General features: G+C 47.6%; 1 protein-coding gene across 1 annotated transcript in view; it reads left to right on the forward strand.

The window, feature by feature from the left end:
* Window positions 1-1,488: 1,488 nt before the first annotated feature.
* LOC149334246 (uncharacterized) overlaps window positions 1,489-19,542 on the forward strand; it is a 29,274-nt gene continuing 11,220 nt past the window's right edge. The window contains exons 1-4 of the mRNA XM_089556222.1: window positions 1,489-1,800; window positions 6,647-6,798; window positions 14,182-14,249; window positions 17,517-17,600. Coding sequence (XP_089412348.1) covers window positions 1,543-1,800; window positions 6,647-6,798; window positions 14,182-14,249; window positions 17,517-17,600 — 562 coding nt within the window. The 5' untranslated portion in view covers window positions 1,489-1,542. The remainder of the gene's footprint in view (window positions 1,801-6,646; window positions 6,799-14,181; window positions 14,250-17,516; window positions 17,601-19,542) is intronic.

Raw genomic sequence — 19,542 nt, forward strand, 5'->3', positions numbered from 1 at the left:
GAGGAAAGCGTTTGACTCCGTTAACCATAAGATATTGCTTGAAAAAATGCAGTGTTATGGAATACGCGGCGTTCCTTTAACCTTATTTGCTAGCTACCTTGACAACCGATCTCAAACAACTATCATTAACGGTATTTCATCTGGGATCGGTCAGATTGTGTCTGGTGTGCCACAGGGCTCCGTTCTAGGACCAACGTTGTTCTTATTATATATTAATGATATCGTCAACCTTCGTCCAGCAGACAACATTATAATCTATGCAGACGATACTAACGTATTTTTTTCAGGGCAAGATAGTAATATTTTGCAAGCAGCCTCCAATAGTTGGTTATCCCAATTGTCTGTTTGGTTAAAATCAAATAGGTTAGAACTTAATGTCAGGAAAACAAAGTACATACTGTTTAGAGCCAAAAATAAGGAAGTTCCGAACAACTTCCAAATTCACTTCGAACAAGCTCCTATAACTCGTGTCAGCTCTACAATGTTCCTTGGAGTCATTTTTGAAGAACATTTACTCTGGACAGATCATGTAAACTACGTTTGCACTAAAATGGCTCGCTCTGTTGGTATCCTAAATAAATTTCGCACAATACTGCCTCGGAAATTCAAACTACAAATTTATTTCTCTCTAGTCTTTTCGCATGTACAATATTGTTTGTTGATCTGGGGAACGACTACCTCAACCAATCTTGTGAAAGTACTTACTTTACAAAAAAGAGCTGTACGAGCGATTGATAATTTACATTACAGTGAGAGCACGGGTCTTTCCTTCCTCAACCATAGACTGCTAACCATCACGGCCGCTTACCACAAGAAGCTTGCTGTTTATATCAGAAACCTTATGAAAAGAAACTGGCAGACTTTCGAGAGCACATATTTAATTGCCCAAACAGCATACAGTCTTAGGCACCCTCAATACCATGCATCAAAATCCCGTACAAACTATGGGTTCCAAAAACTAACTCACATAATTCCTCATACATTAAACACCTATCCATATTTAACAGAATTGTCACTACAAAATATGTCCGAGGTCAGATTTAGGAAAACTGTTCATGAATATTTTTGTTATAGCTAGTTGTGGTGTGTTTTTACCTAATCAGTTATTGTCTTTGTTATGTTTTGATCTTAGTTTTGTTGTGCTTAGCTCTATGCATGCCTGATCTCTGTTTCGTTGTCAGTATATCCGCTGCTTTTCTAGTTTCTGTTACTTATGAAAACTTTGTACCATTGCCAAGTGCCACTTTGTTTTTGTTTTTGTTTTTTTACATGGGGAGGGCAGGCCTCAGTCAGGCGCTACTAGGCGCCTTTAGCTTGCTCTCCCTTGTTTGCAGTCTCTGTACTGGCCAAACAAAACCAATAAATGAAATGAAATGTATTCCCAGAAAGAACATACCACTATCGCTAAATTGGGCACGATAAAGTGCCAAGGCACATTGCTTTTTTATGCTTGAACGGTCCTACGGCACAAAAGACTCAAGGATGACTGACGCTAAATTGCATTTTCCCAATTTCAAAGGAAACGAGAAACGTATGTGAGGCATGACGGACGCTCTGTTCATCTGTTCCCAATCTCATTTCAGGCGCAGCCCAGCAACGTGGTATAAAACCTGGACATATGGTGCATCAACGCTATTCAAGTTTCCAGCCTGCTCACTGGGAACTATGCCCGTGGTCTTCAAAATGGCGGATCTATTTACGGCCTTTTCAGTTCACATATGCATTATTCTACTGGCTGGCACATCAACAGCGATGCGGACACCAAACGCGCTTCAGAGGGAAATCCCGGACGCCTTTGAGGTATGTCCCCTGCTGTCATAAAACATTTGTTAATCATACGTCTGAAGTGGGGCAAAAGGCATTGTTCTTTTACAGCTATTCAAACATTTCCACAACTTCCAACCAATCATGGAGGATTTTTTAGTAAGGATAGGTGGTCGGAGTTCAAGATATTCCGTGGCACGAATGCCCTTTCTTGGTAAATGTGGGAGCTAAGTGCCGGAAATCTATATATGGTTAGGTGGGAGGGTGATCGAAAGATCCCAGCATGTGTTGCGTACGGTGGAATGTGTTGGTGCTCTGGCGCGCAGAGTTGGAACGCAAGCAATAAGAGCCTCTTATTCACTAATGCACAGAATTCGCCTCTGTCGCGAGCATTATTGGGATCAGTTCTTTCTTTACCATTCTTTTCTGAGCCCTGTGTGCATCTTTCCTCCCCTGATGCATGTCCGAGAACTCTGGGCTGTGTTCGAAAACTACGTGTTTGAGTCCAGGTGCCAGCGCGCTAATGCTCCTTAATTACTTCACATGCTGTGTCTAGGTGGCATCAGTAATTAAACGTGAAAATAAAGCTGGAATAGACCTTTCATATGCGAATCTCCAGACGCCGTATTTGAGCACAATTTTTTTTTCGTTCGGTGTTGCTACGAAGCATCATGGCCTGCTAGCACTGGAATAAAAGGTGATGATTGATTTTCATAGTTAGGCTAAATGCGCATTAGATGCGCTAGGACTTCCAGTATATATATATATATATATATATATATATATATATATATATAATACAGAAAAAAAGAAGGAATCTCGGCACGGTATGTAGTAGTAAGAACGTAGACCAACGTTTGAAACACTTGAAACACTTTATTGACGTTTCGACCGTGGAACGGCCTTCGTCAGAATGTCTGACGAAGGCCGTTCCACGGTCGAAACGTCAATAAAGTGTTTCAAGTGTTTCAAACGTTGGTCTACGTTCTTACTATATATATATATATATATATATATATATATATATATATATATATATATATATATATATATATATATATATATATAGGTTGCGAAAGCATGGAGTACTTGACTGCTTACAAGACTATATAGCGAAGTATACGCTTCGTATATATATATATCAGGGAAGGGGAATGAGGGGCTCGTTATACATTTAAGAGAAGCCAGCAGCCACAGAAACCAAGGGACACGGGATTTTTTTTAATTTATTTATTTTGTGGTGCTGATCAACGAAGAATATTACTGAATATGTTATCGCTCAAAGATTATTCTTCTGCTTTTCTAGTTAATTAACAACCACATGCCGCCAGTGGGAAACGAACCCACGACCTCCGAATTACGCGTCCGGTGCTCTACCAACTGAGCCACGGTGATGGATGTCAGATATTCTATTTCTTCTATCTCTATCCTATTATTTCTTCTATTCTATTGGTCTTCTCTTATTTGCCAATATATAGGGCAGACGGAAAGGTGCCTTAATGATAGGCTAAGAGAGCATGCATCATCGCTATGAGGTGCCCCAAGCAGCAATCTAGCCCTGCATTGCAGGTAAAAGAAACAAAAAAAGCAAAAAGAAGAAAAAAGCGCGCAAGTGCGAGCCCAAATTGCATGAAGTGCAAGTCATGGAAAGGTATGCAGACCAAGTAACACGTGAAATCCTTGAAGCATGGGCAATACGGGAAAAGGACAGCAGTGCTTTATTGCACCATCAATAGCTCTATCAAAGAAATTTTTCACTTGAATGAACCTCACGGCAGATGAAAGCAAGATAATTTTGACAAGAAAACAAAAAGCGCGGGTTTTTCAATAATTTTTTAGTTGACAGTCAGCTTCGTCCACGTTCTGTGCGTTTCTTTCTGCTTCCACGTATTGTTGTTCCTGCTGTACCCGCCCAGAAGTATGAACCAACTAGATCAGTTTTCTACTCTTTTAACATTCATTTCACTTCACCTCCTGCAATGGACGGTCTTAAAATAAGATACTTGGACTGGTGCTCGACCTATCTGGGATTAAATGCCTGCAAGTTGGGCCTTTCATGCCACCTTTGCACAGGTGGAAATAACTTGTGCCTTGGCGTTGTTTGGCTAAAGGCTTGGCGCCATAGAGATTCATTGTCATGGACAATAGAGGGCTTCATAGTGCTGCACCAAGCATTTATCGCGTTGTTATCTTCATTATCATCATTACATCTTTGCCCAGGGAGAAATTTCTTCATGTAAGAAAACAAAAAAATAACCACCAGGAACCAGATCCGAACTGTAGGGTGGATAGTTAGGCTCCGTGTAGCCAGTTTTCCTTTTGAGCGCTTTTGATTTGTAGCAGTTGTTAACTGGCGCATTCTCTAAAGCAGCAACACACCTCCCCATAAGTGCCCATGGCGTTTATCATGGCGTTTATCATTCATTGCTCGCGTCATGCTTTCATAATAGAAGCTCAGGTGTCTCACACAATACCACAGTGTGGCAAGAATTCCTGTAATAATGACTTTTGTACCGCTCAAAATCTGTTGCTGCGGCCATTAGAGCATGCCGTTGCACGCAATTCATAGCAGTTCGCGACTCGTTGTGCTTCCATTGCATCCGCTTTGTTTGATCTCCAGATCGCGGTGGTAGATTCATGTCTCATGACCTGTAACATTTGCCAGCAAATGTCTCCTGGGATTTGAAGTTTCGTTTATTCCATGTTGCAGGTTACAAAAACTCTAGAATACAGAGGGAGGTCCCAGAGTCAGAGACTGTGGACGGAACCTGCTCGTAAGACAGTTGTAAAAAATATGCAGTCAGCAATTGCAAAAATGATAGTCATTATTATCAACAGGGAGAGTTGAGTGAAACATGATAAAGCAATAAAGGTAGTTTTGTTTGAATGAAAGCGATTATACACCTAATCGCATAATGAACAACACGACAATAAGTCAAAAAATGATGTATATGATTAGACTAGAACAATTTACCTAGAGAACATCAATTACGGCGATTCCAAAAACGAATGAAGACGGAATATAAAAACATAAATATTTAATAATTGCTTAATAGTAACTGGTAATGAAGTGCAAAGCGTGGTAGCAGAGAATCGAACTGTCTGTTTTTCGTAATTAGTGTTTCATTGAGGCAGTAAGAAGTTATTTTTCTAGCAGAAATTGTGTCGTAGTGACGCCGTATTCGTTCACTGGAAGTTAGCGAAAATGAAAGTAGTTCTGTAACACATTTATACATAAACGTACATATATTGTAGTCGATTATTTTGGGCACAGATAAAATAGCGTGTGATCGGAGCAGACGAAGGGCACTTCTTGAGCGGTGACTATAAGTGATGATGCGTATAGCTTGATTTTGTATGATTTGCAGGAAGATAAATGCGAATGGTGTGTTTCCTCAAGAAGAAATGCAGTACTGATTGTGGGTACGGATGAACAAGTAATCGAGAGAAATGAGAGTGGGAAAACCAAAATACGGCTGAACATTAATTATTACTCTAATCCCATGAGCCATTTTTCGAGAAATGAATATGATGTCAGTGCGAAATTTGAGATGTTTGTCATATTACACACCTAGACAGGAAACATCATCAGCGGCAGTGATCGAGTTTTAGACAATGTTAACACACCGGTTTTCGCAAATAATAGGTGAGCTGAAAACTGTAAAACTATATTTGGATGAAAGAACAGACAGCAGGTTTTCTGGCACCAGTTGAATACGTTCTCTACATGAGCATTAGGTAATCTACTAGCTATTGGCTTTTCTATATTCTCCTACATCTAATGCTGGCGACTTGTTTTAGGCAATTACTGCTTTTAGCCAACGTTCTCAGCATATTCAGGCGAACTGCGTCGCAAAGCTGAGCCGTACTTGTAGCCGAACATCCCGAAATTTCCCGATCCAATGGCAAGCTGCTGGGCGTGTGCTACCACAGTGAGCACACCGTGCGGGCCTCCGCAGGTTACCGTTCGTTGCGCGTACCGTAATACGCGTTACAGTGAAACTATTTCAGTATGGCTAGGTTTGCCTCCGGCCAACTGGGGAAGCACAGTGAACATACACGGGGCGTCTAAAAGAAATAGAGTGAGGGCAGTGAGCTAGTCTATCAGGTTCAAGGAGGTCGGCGGCAGAAGTATTTTGTGGTGTCGTGTGGTGTGGCGTGAGCCGCGTGACAAGGCCTGTACTAGACATGTCAAGAATCCGGCTAGCACCATTTATGACTAATTTTAAACAATGCCACACCCTTACTGCAAAACGTTTCATGTTTACAAGTGCCCTAGATGCCTCGTTGAAGAGAGAGAACAATGCAAATTTGTAAATTTTTTGAGTAGTCATAATCATGGCGCCCGTCGAGAACACGCCTTTTTGATCTTTAAAACATCATTAATGATAGTGAAACCATGCCTACTTACATGACTAATTCATGAGATATAACTCTGGCTCTGCGATCTTCCAGATGCATGAGCGTGCAATCACGGTACATATCTTCCGAAGACGCTTTGACAGGTCGCCAAGAACGGCGCTTGTCTTCAATTGATTGCCTACAGCATTTAAACTACTTGACCAGAAACTTTACCCGGTGGTAGGGAAACTGTAAACTGTGGAGTTTAACGTCCCGAAGCGAGCCATGGGCTATAAAAGACGCGTTAATGGCGAAATTTTGGAGAAATAGAAATATCCATGATTGTAGTGCACTATTTTTACGCAAGCTTGAAGCTAACACGGTTTTAAAAAGACACCAACGAGCATCTATTGGATGCAACAAGAGTAAAGAGCCCCTTTTTCTCTTTATTTGAGAACCCCATTGCTTGACGTGTCTACGAATTTATTGACTTTGATTCAAACATTCTATTTCAGACAAGTATATGTTCTTTTTTTGTTAGGTGTTCGCAAGCCTGAAGGACATTGTAGTGATCTCAAATTCGAACAACGACACAACTTTTGAATGCCTCTCGGTAAAGCAAACAGATTTTGATCCAGTAGCGAAGAAAGTCGACTACGTGTGCATGTTCAAAGGACTCCATGGCACAGAAAAGTAAGTCTTGATTTTAATCTTTAAAAGCTTGCAATATACGCAGTCCAGTTGCTTCCAACGCGTACGAAGATGTAAAAAATCCAGTCCTTTTTTATTATATGCTGTCACGTAGTGGTCACAGCAGTCCTGGGAGCAGGAAGACAGCCAGAATGGCTTCCAAACAAAACTCTTTATTTGGGCTCACTTGCGCCCGCAAAGAACTGAATGACTCGGCGACGGCGTAGCAACAAGCGTGCTCGGCGATCGTCGAACAGAATATCCGCCACTCTTGGCCGTGCGGAATTTAAAGCTGGCTACGAACTTTCGAGATAAGGCGTACAAAATAACCACAACAGTCTGGAACAACGCCGAATCATTTCAGCTTGGCTGAGATCCTTCGAGATAAATCTTTTGGCGTCTTCCATCACAAATAAAGCAGTAAAGCCGCATCCCGGCGGCGTTAAACACGAGGAAATAAACATTACAAAGCTTTGTGGCAATACGTTCATGGGAGTGTCCCAAGGTGGTGTAGAGCTAAACTAGGGGAGTAGTTACTCAGCATCCAGTCAAGCGCAGCTGTACGCAACAACGGAAAGAAATATATGTTTGACAGAGACTTTGTAGTTGAAAAAGACATTTCGTTCTGGCCCGGACCGCGACTCTACTAACCGAGCTAACCAGGACAGCTAACAGTTGGCAGGCCGAGACGAAATGAATCAGCAACTCGAAGTGAAATAGGTGGTAGTGGAACGTCTTAGAAAATGGTGATATTGGATTGTTCGATGTTTGACATCATGTTGCTGATGATTTGGCCTCGGAATGCCATCGGCTTGCCATCTGCCATCTGCTTGGTAGAGTGAACGCTCCGGAGAAATGGTGGTGCCATGTTCAAACCCAGAACCAGGACTAATTTTTATTCAACTAAAAAGTTACTGCAAAGTCTCTGTAGCTTTCCTGTGCAGCCGTATGATCGCGTTTGATCGAACCAAGTAGAGTAATTACTCCCTTTTCTGGATTAAGACATCAGATTTGCAGAAAAAGAAGATGACAATGAAAAAAAACTCTTAGAGGATGGTTACCATTTATAATTTAAGTTCTAGCAACAACAAGCTCTGCACCTATATACAGTGCCGAAATCGATTCCTCCCTGATTTACTGAGTGGAGGCCGTTGCTGCTCCCTCCACTTCTGATTGCCTCTGACGCCTCTTCTTCGATGGTATGCATTCCTGGTGTAGTACGCGCCTATGTCGTACCGCCTCGATTCTGAGCCTTACTTGTGAATCGCAGGTTTAAAACAGTAGAGTGCAAAGCGGATATTTCCCTTAAGTATTTGGGACAATGATCTGGAAGAGGCATATATTGTCTTCTTCGAGCGGAAGGCATTCAAAGCTCCGTCGAAATAAGCAGAGCTCATGCGTGATGTTGTACACATGAACTTCATTAACCTCCCACTGGCTTTTAGAGATGGCGTTTTGGAACAAAATTTTTAAAGCTCAACACAGCAGTCACGTACGTTTTGAGCTCAGAGTGAGAGCGTTAATTAGGGAAGCGAGAAAGGACTTTCCTTCAATACGCAGCAGAGAAATGCAGGAAAATTATGCAGCCATTCTTAAAAATATTGCCACGCGCCTAACGCGCCGCGCGGCCTCCGCGCTGAGTCGAAGACGACGACGAAGCGGCGGTGGGCTCTCGTGGCGCGCTGTTCTGTTCTCTGTCGTGGAAGCTGGCTCGATAATTAAAAAGAAGGCTCCCGGTCTTGGGTTCTTTCTGACGTCTACCTTCACGGCTCCTCTGGTCGTGACACTGGTGGAGGTGCGGCCGATGCTCCCTACTCCTGAGGACGACTCGACGCGTCCGCCTCTTGTGACCACCCCTGTCCATCGTGCCAGCCGGAGGATCCGCGGCCTGTCCCCCGAGGCCCTTCCTATTGTCAGCGCGCCTTCAACTACCACTCCACTCATGGCGACGCCACTGCCCGCCCTGCCTACGACTGTCCCTGCAGCCAGCCCCACCTATCTCACCCTTCAGACTCCACGCACGCCTAAGCCCTTTCACGGCGACCTGTTTGAAGATGCCGAAGACTGGTTGGCTCACTACGAACGGGTCGCGACCTTTAACTGCTGGGACGACGCTACAAAGCTGCGTAACGTTTACTTCAGCCTTGAAGACTCTGCACGAACGTGGTTCGAAAACCATAAGAATACTTTCTCTACGTGGCCGGACTTTCGACGTCAGCTCCTGAGTACGTACGCTAACAGCGACCGCCGGGAGAGCGCAGAGCGTGCACTGTCCTCTCGAATTCAGCTTCCCAATGAGGGTGTTGCCATGTACGTCGAGGATGTGAAGCGTCTTTGCCATCGCGCTGATCCGGCCATGCCTGAAGAAAAAAAGCTGCGGCACCTGATGCGCGGCGTAAAAGACCAGCTTTTTTCCGGCCTCGTGCGGAACCCGCCCAACACCGTCGCGGAGTTCCTGGCCGACGCCGTGCATATGGAGAAATTGCTGCAGCAAAGATCCCATCAGTACGACCGGCAACTGCGCCAAACGTCGACTCTATCAACGTTGGACCGGTTCGACCATGATCCCAGGACGAATCCGGACTCCCTTCGCGAACTCATCCGTTCCGTGGTCCGCGAGGAGCTGCAGCACCTTCAAGCCACATTTGCCCCTCGCGTCGATTCCGTCACCAGTGTCATCCGCGAGGAAGTCCGACAGGCACTCAGGGCACAAGACGCTGCAGCTGTGCCGGCGCCGCAACCGACCCCATACGATCCCGCGCCGTACCCGACTCCTGTCCAGCCAGTCACGTACGCGGACGTCGTGCGCCGCGCGGCCTCATCTCCTGGGCCTTCGCCTTACACCGCACCATTGGTCGCAGTGCACTCTGCCCAGCCGACTCCTTACTGGGCGGATCGGCGCCAGGCACCGCGGAAGACTGACCTCTGGCGCACTCCGGATCAACGCCCGCTCTGCTACCACTGTGGTGAGGCCGGCCATCTCTACCGGCGGTGCCCCTATCGCGAAATGGGACTACGCGGTTTTTCTGTCGACAGCCCCCGTCCACGCCCTGGAGAGCGCCCTCAAGACATCGCCGAGTATGTCAACTGCCAGCGTAGTTCACCATCTCCTCCGCGCCGCGAGTCGCGATCGCCCTCTCCACGCCGGTCTTCGCCCTCTGGGTCCCGTTTCGCCTCAGGACAACGTGGTTCCTCGAGCCCTCGTCGGGAAAACTAGCTCCGGCGGCCTTTGGAGGCGAGGCCGCCGAACGCCGTTCCGACGCAAAGCTTCCACCGCCGCAGCAACTGAATCGCCCCGACGTCGCACGCCGCATCGCTGCACAGTTTTCCCCGACGCGCCTTTCGTATCGCCGCGATGCCGCAACCCCAATCGCCGACCCGCTTCCGCCGCCGCACCGACCCAATCGCCCCGACGCCGAACGCCGCATCGCCGAAGAGTTTCCCCCAACGCGCCGCTTGAATCGCTCCGACAGCGCAACCCCAGTCGCCGACCAGGTTCCGCCGCCGCACCGACTGAATCCTCCACAACAGCCATCGACGGGCCGTGCAGAAGGCAGGGTCTCCTTGGATATCCCTGTTCTCGTCGACACAAAGGAGGTCAGCGCGTTGGTTGATACGGGCGCAGATTACTCTATTCTTAGCGGACGGCTTGCGACGGCCCTGAAAAAAGTGACGACACCCTGGGACGGTCCCGACATACGCACGGCAGGCGGACATCTTGTCGCACCACTCGGCATGTGTGCGGCCCGGGTTACGGTTCGAGGCTGCACATTCGTTGCCACTTTTCTCGTTCTCCGCGAATGTTCTCGCGATGTCATCCTTGGCATCGACTTTCTTCGCGAGCGCGGTGCGATCATAGACCTCCCGAACCGCTTGGTGACGTTTTCTACCGCGATGGCCACGGAAGAACCTGCGCACCAGGGTTCTCGGTCCGCCCTGCGAGTCGCCGACGATAACGTTACGGTGCCACCACGTGCCAGCATTCTCACGAGAGTTACCTGCGACGAGCCACATAGGGGACTCCGGGTTATCGAGCCTAATGTCTCCCTCGTACTCACTAAGGGGGTTGCGGTGGCACGGGGCCTTGGATCCTTTCATGACGGTTGTACAGAGGTCCTTGTCACCAACTTCTGCAATGAACATCGACATCTGTTCCGTGGCACAGCCATCGCTTACGTTGACCATGTTCAGGAAGTGGCCGAATGCTTTGCTTGTGCGGAGGACACACCTGGAGCTGACGCCGAAGCGGTCACCAGCGTAGACATGAATCCTGGCCTTCCACCCACTGAAAAGAGGCAACTCCAGGACCTCTTGCGGGAGTTTGGTGCGTGTTTCACGTCGTCGTCCAAAGTGCGCCAAACGTCGATAGTTAAACACCGCATTATCACGCATGAAGGAGCCCGACCCATCCATCAGCAGCCCTATCGTGTGTCCCCTCGTGAGCGAGATGCTATTCAAACACAGGTCGAAGAGATGCTCACAGACGGCGTCATCCAACCGTCAAGCAGTCCGTGGTCGTCTCCTGTCGTCCTCGTGAAAAAGAAAGACGGGACACTACGGTTCTGCGTCGACTACAGGAAGCTGAACAGTGTGACCAAGAAAGACGTGTACCCGCTCCCGCGTATCGACGACTCCCTCGACCGACTTCGTCAAGCCAAGTACTTCTCTTCGGTCGACCTCAGAAGTGGTTATTGGCAGATAGAAGTTGATGAGAGGGACCGTGAGAAAACCGCCTTCATTACACCGGACGGGCTGTACGAATTTCGCGTCCTCCCATTCGGGCTCTGCTGTGCTCCTGCCACGTTCCAAAGAATGATGGACACCGTTCTCACCGGTTTGAAGTGGCAGACCTGTCTTGTTTATCTTGACGATGTCATCATTTTTTCCGCAACGTTCACGGAACATCTGCACCGCCTCAGGACTGTCCTCAAAGCCGTTCGATCCGCCAACCTCTCCCTCAAACCAGAAAAATGCCACTTTGGGTTCACCGAATTGAAGTTCCTCGGGCACGTCATTAGTGCTGACGGAATCCGCGCTGACCCAGAGAAGCTTGCTGCCGTTGCTGCCTTTCCGGTCCCCTCCCACAAAAAAGCAGTCCGTCGTTTTCTAGGCCTGTGCTCCTATTATCGCCGCTTCATTAGAAACTTCGCCCAGCTCGCCAGCCCTCTGACGCTCCTAACCCGTGATGACACATCATTTTCCAGGGGCAACGAACAACAGACTGCCTTCGACGAGTTACGACGCCTACTCCAATCACCGCCCATCCTGGCACATTTCGGCGAAGATGCCGATACGGAGGTGCACACGGATGCGAGCAACGTCGGTCTTGGCGCCGTTCTAGTTCAGCGGCAAAACGGTGTCGACAAAGTAATTGCCTACGCCAGCCGCGCACTGTCGCGTGCTGAGTTGAACTACTCTACCACGGAAAAAGAATGTTTAGTGGTAGTCTGGGCCGCCGCCAAGTTCCGCCCATACCTCTATGGCAGACCGTTTCGTATCGTGACCGACCACCACTCGCTGTGCTGGCTGAAAAATTTAAAGGACCCTTGCGGCCGCCTAGCACGTTGGGCATTACGCCTGCAGGAATTCGATTTCACCGTCACCTACAAGTCAGGCCGGAAACACACCGACGCTGATACCTTGTCACGTGCTCCCGTCGAACCTCCTCCGCAAGACACCGCCGACGATGATAGCTTCCTTGGAGCGGTCAGCACATCTGAGCTCGTTTCCAGACAGCGTGCCGACGCCGAGCTCCGTCTGCTCATCGAACATCTCGAAGGTGGGTGCCCTGAAATACCACGAAACGTAGCTCGTGGACTATCGTCCTTCTGCCTGCGGAGAGGGGTGCTTTATAAAAAGAACTCTACTTCAAGTCCGACAACTTACCTGCTCGTCATACCATCTGATCTGCGGGATGAAGTCCTCCTTGCCTGCCATGATGAACCGACTTCCGGCCACCTTGGAGTTACCCGCACCTTATCCCGAATCCGGCAGAACTATTACTGGCCCAACCTAACTTCAAGTGTCAAGCATTATGTCCGGACATGCCGGCAATGCCAGCGGCGAAAAAAACCCGCGCTCAAGCCTCCTGGACTGCTTCAGTGCATCGAGCCGCCACAAATACCATTCGACAAAGTCGGCATGGACCTCCTGGGGACATTTCCTCTCTCGTCTTCCGGCCACAAGTGGATCGTAGTCGCCACAGACTACTTGACCCGCTACGCTGAAACGAAGGCCCTTGCGCGAGATACTGCCGCCGAAGTTGCCCACTTCTTTATGCACGACATCGTGCTTAGACACGGCGCCCCATCGGCCATCATTACTGACCGCGGCAAGGCGTTTACAGCCCGACTCTTACGTGACATCTTAGCGCTTAGCCATACTGCTCATCGACCAACAACAGCGTATCATCCCCAAACCAATGGTCTAACGGAACGGCTCAACAAAACATTGGCGGACATGATCTCGATGTACGTCGACGTTGAACACAAAACCTGGGATGAGGTCTTGCCGTACGTCACCTTCGCATATAATACCGCGACGCAGGAAACCACCCAGTTCACCCCGTTCCGTCTCGTGTATGGCAGAGAGGTCCGCATGATGCTAGACGCCATGCTGCCGTACGGCGCCGCAGAGCTTCCCCCTGAAGCTGGCCACTTCGTGGAGCAAGCAGAGCAGGCCCGTCAGCTGGCCCGCTTGCACATCAAGGACCAGCAATCCGCCGATGCCCGATACTATAACCTTCGGCACAGGGACGTGCACTACGAGCCGGGCGACCACGTGTGGGTGTGGACACCAGTGCGCCGCAAGGGATTGTGCGAAAAGCTTTTAAATAGGTATTTTGGCCCGTACAGAGTCCTGCGCCGCCTGAACAGCGTCAACTACGAAGTTGTCCCCCATGGAACTGTGGTCTCCGGCCCTCAGCGTCAACGGCCTGAAATCGTGCATGTAGTGCGCTTAAAGCCGTACTTTTCGCGTGACTGAGCGCTGTGTTCACGCTGTTTTGTACCTTTTCCCCTTACCCCACGTGTGTACTTGACTCTCCCTGCATGTCATCTAGCGCGCACTGTATAGTTCACCTCACTCCCAGTCTTTTCTTTGTTCCTCTTCCCCTCACTGTACATACCCCATTCCACATCGCGACAATGTTTGCTTTCGCGGGGGGGGGGGGGGGGGAATAATGCCACGCGCCTAACGCGCCGCGCGGCCTCCGCGCTGAGTCGAAGACGACGACGAAGCGGCGGTGGGCTCTCGTGGCGCGCTGTTCTGTTCTGTGTCGTGGAAGCTGGCTCGATAATTAAAAAGAAGGCTCCCGGTCTTGGGTTCTTTCTGACGTCTACCTTCACGGCTCCTCTGGTCGTGACAATATCTTCCATATTTTTTCAGGAAGAATGTCTCCTTCCATGCCACCGCTGGACCTACACCCAACACAGTTCTGTTCACGGAGGATGAGCGTAAGTAACGCAGAGCGGGAACTTACGACGAAAGTATAAATTTTAACCTGGTCTTGGCAAAAGCTGCCACTAATAATTGCAGATTTTTAATGCTTCGTAAATGCGGCAGGTTTCGTTAAATTAAGTAAAACACAGACGGATACACTGACCCCTGGCTTGTAAATGCAGCATAAGTGCTGCTGTGCATCAGAGGTGGCCTTTTAGAAGATGATATGCCCCCAGGGAGCATGGGGTTAGAAAGTATGGGTATTGCAAACGCAGTTTTGTATGCGGTGCACTCTTTGAAGGAGCACAATTTTTTTCAAATGCTTAAAATGATACGAAGTGGCAATTATGAAGCATAAGTAGGGCTGTCCAACTTTTAGTATTTTTGTTATTGGCAAAAAATATATATTTGCGAACTAAAACACCGACCGGAAAGAAGCTCTCGGCGTTACCCACAACTGCCTGTGCTCTTTAATTCGCAATAAATTCTCAGCATACAGGCACTTCTTGCACCATGCCTCCGTGAAAATGCCTCGCGGCCACTGTCCTGCATTAGGAATACTCTTACAACAATCCACGGCAGCCGATTTCAGATGTCCATGTATGTGTTTCACAAGTGGCTATATGATACTCTGAATACCAAGAAACAAACTGAACGAATGACGTTGACAAATTTATGGTCGCGATTTGACCGCTGCCTTAGCAAGATAAATGGACATTTCTTGCAGAAGCATTTTTACTGCGGTATGTTAACGCGGCTTGTGATTTCAATAGAAATGATTCAATGGAAGTTACATGCGTGCTAGATGTTTCATAGTTTAGAAGGTGTTAAAAAGCACTACAAGAGAGCCAGCGAGACGGAGAAAAGACAGGCAAGGAACAAGCCGAAACTTTGACCTGGTCAAAGAACAGTTCTTATGCGCGGGAAGAAATGCCGCATCTACCGCACTGTCATACATATCGCTCCGCAAACATAATTTCCAACTTGAAGGCCACAAGGGTTGTACCCCTGACGCCTTCACTACCTCTGTTTATTATGTGATATTCTTGTAGCGCCTCTAGCCCTTTTGTGTCATACTTTCCGTCTCGAAGTTTAACCTCTGGAAATCATGGTTAATTTTAGCTATTTTTCATCGTGGGAACGAATGAAAAAATAGGTATGTCTCTTTACACTTTACCGCCAAGAAACATTCCTGTCCTCTATCATGCATGCAACACCCTGTTTGACCTTGCTAGGCCCTCTCCCACGTAATCGGAATTTCGTAATAGGCCTCGATGCCACACTTAATGCATGGCTTCGCATCTTTTTTTTCTGAGCTCCATTATACCTACTTCGATCGCATGAAATCAGCGGGCGCGTGGCACCAGGTTGTCACACATTTCATGACGATTCCTTGTTACTTTAATTCTTGCGGGCACTAAGTCTGCTTATGGCGTTTATTCTAAAGATTAATGTAAGTTATATTTTTGTGTGATTTTATTCACACATATATCGCACATTGCAAAATTTCTCTGTCTTTACCATACTTCGTTCAAACCACATTTATATAATATCGGCAATGTCTCCTCACATTATATGAGCATTTCATGCTCGTTCCAATTGAGTTCAAACTATTTCGTCTTCGTATTCCTCACTACGGAGTTTCTTCCATTTTCACTTGAAGTCCGTCCTTTATTTTTATAGCTAATGTTTAAACAACAGTAAACTGCTACTACCTCACATTTTGAAAATGTCCAACACCGCAAATTCCAGGAGCATGCTCTGCATATAAAAACAGAAAACTTCTCTTTCCCGGTGGATACGGCTCATCAGACAACGTCTCATCTAAGCTATGCTGACCCCAGGAATGCGGGCAGCGGACTGCGCATTCATTTTAAAATTCGATGTGGCAGCCTGTTACGGCATATGTGGTCAACATAACAACTGCCGCCTCTGTTTTCTTTTTTGCTGGCCTTTCTTCTTATCCTTGCGTGGTGCAAAAAAATGCTCTAAATCCTCAAACTTTTGTAGTTTTCACGGGTCGGCTATGGCGTCGGAGAAAGTTGTTCCGTTCAGAGGCAAATTATGCATCAATTCATCGTCATACATAATTGATCGCTTCTCACTTAGGTCACAGCAAATCGAAGATCCCAACAATCGCATAGTGCGGGAGACAAGCAGCCTCGAAGATCTCTGTACATTGCAATGCATCGTGCGCGTGCTGTTTTCTTCTTTTTTTTCTTTATTTCACACACTTCCCATAAAGGCATAATTTGGGTTCCCTGAATACTAAAGAAAATCAAGCAAGGTGCCTTCATGCAGGAACCGGAGAACGCTCCTGCTCTTAATGTTGTAGGTCAGCCTCTTGGAGAAATCCTCCCTCCCTTGTCACTGTTAGTCCTGCTTCCTGTAAAATCCGTGTCCTTGAAGCCCTTGTCCCTGCACCAGTCCACAGTAGGTGGCGAACATCCAGCTCTGCAGCTGGTTTGGAATACCTCGGGCTAGTGCTGAGTCCTGCGCCTTTTTCAGAGCCCCATCGGTACGCACGTGACAGACGGGCTAAGGAGCACTCCAGCCCTGCCCAAGGAACAGTTAATGAGGCTAGTTTGGTTTGTGGGGGTTTAACGTCCCAAAGCGACTTAGCGCTCTGGAAGTTTCGATCACCTGGGTTTCTTTAACGTGCGCTAATATCGCACAAGACGCGGGCCTTTAGAATTTCGCCTCCATCAAAATTCGACCACCGCGGCCGGGATCGAACGCGCGTCTTTCGTGTCAGCAGCCATCGAGGAAGCTTCAAATGATGCTAGTGAAATGATGCCTGCTTTCCATGACTCCATAAGTCAAGGGAACGTGATGAGCGCACCACTGGAGGATCGCTCTAGAATTCGGCCGCAAGATTCTAGGCAGAAGCTATGATGGACCAAACTGAAAGATGTTAGAAGCGTATCACAAAAAAATAAGGGCGACGAATCTATCAGGGATACGCACTGCGGCGCTAGTTAAATCGGAAATTATTGTTCTTCAGCTGTTTGTATACAACTTCCTTGATTGCAGCAATCCCTAATGTTTGCTAGCCTGGCCAGCTTATAATGCGGGATGATATCTGGCGCATGTCCCAGCCTTTTGCATGTGTGTCTGTCTTGTGAGCGAGCTTCACGCCGTTCTGTACCGTAAGTGAAGCTTTTTCTCCAGCCTGTATCCGTCACATAAAATTATGCCACAAACAAAATACCTAAATAGATTTGTTATCTTAAATCGACTTCCAGTCAACCGTGCATTTGTTGTACTTCACTGTTTTCTAGGTCCTGACGTGCAGGAAACAGCCGTGATGTCCTACGCTAACTACGAGAACTGTTTTGTGCTGCATTTCCCTTACGTCGGACAGCGTAAGTCACACACCTGTCGTGGTAACATGCATCACTGTTTTGTGCTTACAAATCGCAGTATTAAAGTGTTGTGCTGGATTTTGTCGCACATAAGCGACTAAGGGCATTATACGCCAAACACAAGGTTGCTGGTTCCTTTTCTTGTGGTAAAGTATTCAAAGGTTTTAAAATATCAGGACTTGTTTAGACTATTTTCCTCTTTAAAAAAAAGCACATGAAACGTCAACTGATTTTTCCCGTTATTCTCTTCCATTCTAGCTTATGTTCGCCATAAAACTGCGAAATGCGCTTTTTTTGCTTCTCGAGTTTCATTCATCGAATTCATAGGTGGCTTGCTTATCCCTTTTCTGCATTGCGCTTCTGGGTGTTTCTAATCGCAGTGTGAGCCTCGGAGCAGGTGATCTCTTATATTTGTGCACCCTTCCCTTAATGTGTTTGGAAATCGAGTTCAATTTCTGAGTGGAAATGCAGCTCTAAAATTGGACTTCGTCTCGCACCTGCAGAAATATACAACTTTTTATTAACTAGTACTCGCCGCTCATCTCGTTTACTCTTGTTTCTTTGCTTCAACAAATGTAAATGTCGAGTAACTGCATCACGTTTCTGGGGATGATGATCGCTCCTGCTTTGGCTGCCCATAGTTCGTGCCTTAGTATTTTTCGAGATGACATACCTTGAGCCTTTCAGAGAGACAGCTGTTACGATTACCTTTCTGTTCATGCAGCGCCGGTGGTGTAACACGTCACTTGCAAAGGCTCACGTTTACAGGTCAGAGTGGAGTGATGTCATGCATGGCGGCAATTGGAGCTGGCTGATTGTATACATACTGATGGATTCCACTCATTGCCGCTAAGAACACGAGACTAAACAGCGACAAGCACACGAACCGTTGTTTTGTCCCTGGTGGTAGCTCCCTGGTGGGAGCATAGTGGTAGCTTGTGGGATCCATCAGTATGACAACGCGAAAGTATCGTCCTAGATTTCAATGTAAATATTGGGCATTAACACCATACAGGCAACACCACGGCGACAGTTGCGCAATACAGAGTAAACACTTGGCAATTTTTCCCTTCGCCGCAACAAAGGGCAAGTCTGAATTTCGAAACATTTTACAACACTGTGAACTGAGTATCCTCTAAAGATACGTCGCACTCTGGAAAGGTAGTAGCATTTCCAGAGTGCGACTGCAGAGTACTTGTCGCGGACGAATGCCTAAGAGTATTTAACCACGACTACTCCACCTCAGAGTAAAGCGAGAATTTCTCCAGTTAACCGTAGTGCGAATAAAAAGGGAATAGGAGACCGATGCAGCGCACTGCACTAATAACCTCAAGGGAGACGAGCAAGCTTGCGCTAGGACTTTACGCCAATATTCTGTCTGTCTGCACTGACTTAACGTCATGAACGCGCAGATGCCTCTTAAGCTTGCCGGCATCAAGTGAGCGTCACTAGGCGGCTGTATCCCAGTGGCTGACAAAACCCACCGGTCCCCTGCCTCGACATGTGCTCGTGAAATGCAAGTGACCGGGGCGATGAACTCCATGACAGACGAAGCGAACTGCCGCAGTCATGAAAGTGACCGGGCAAAGAGAGCTGTCGAACAAAAACACATGCAGCGATTAGCAGCGTGCGCTGGCGGCATACGCTCAAGTGAACGACAGGCAAGCTGCTCGTGCGCGTGGCCCCAGCACAGGCACTACAGCTGCTCTATCAAAGCCGTCACGCGTTCGACTGCAGTGTTTCTGGCTCGTAGCCGCTGGCTGCTGGTCCAGGGGCGAGCAGGTGTGCCGTCACGGTTCACTGTCCGGGTGCGCGACGGGAGCCCGGCCTGTTCGAATTAGCCGTTTCGTACGTTCATGAGCTTGTATGATTGGCATACCCTTGGCGAAAAAGAGGACGAGCTAAAAATACATTTCAAACATATTGTATTAATTTCATATTT

Source organism: Amblyomma mixtum, chromosome 8 (assembly GCF_055824585.1).
Source record: "Amblyomma mixtum isolate Tamu chromosome 8, ASM5582458v1, whole genome shotgun sequence".
NCBI classification, from domain to species: domain Eukaryota; kingdom Metazoa; phylum Arthropoda; class Arachnida; order Ixodida; family Ixodidae; genus Amblyomma; species Amblyomma mixtum.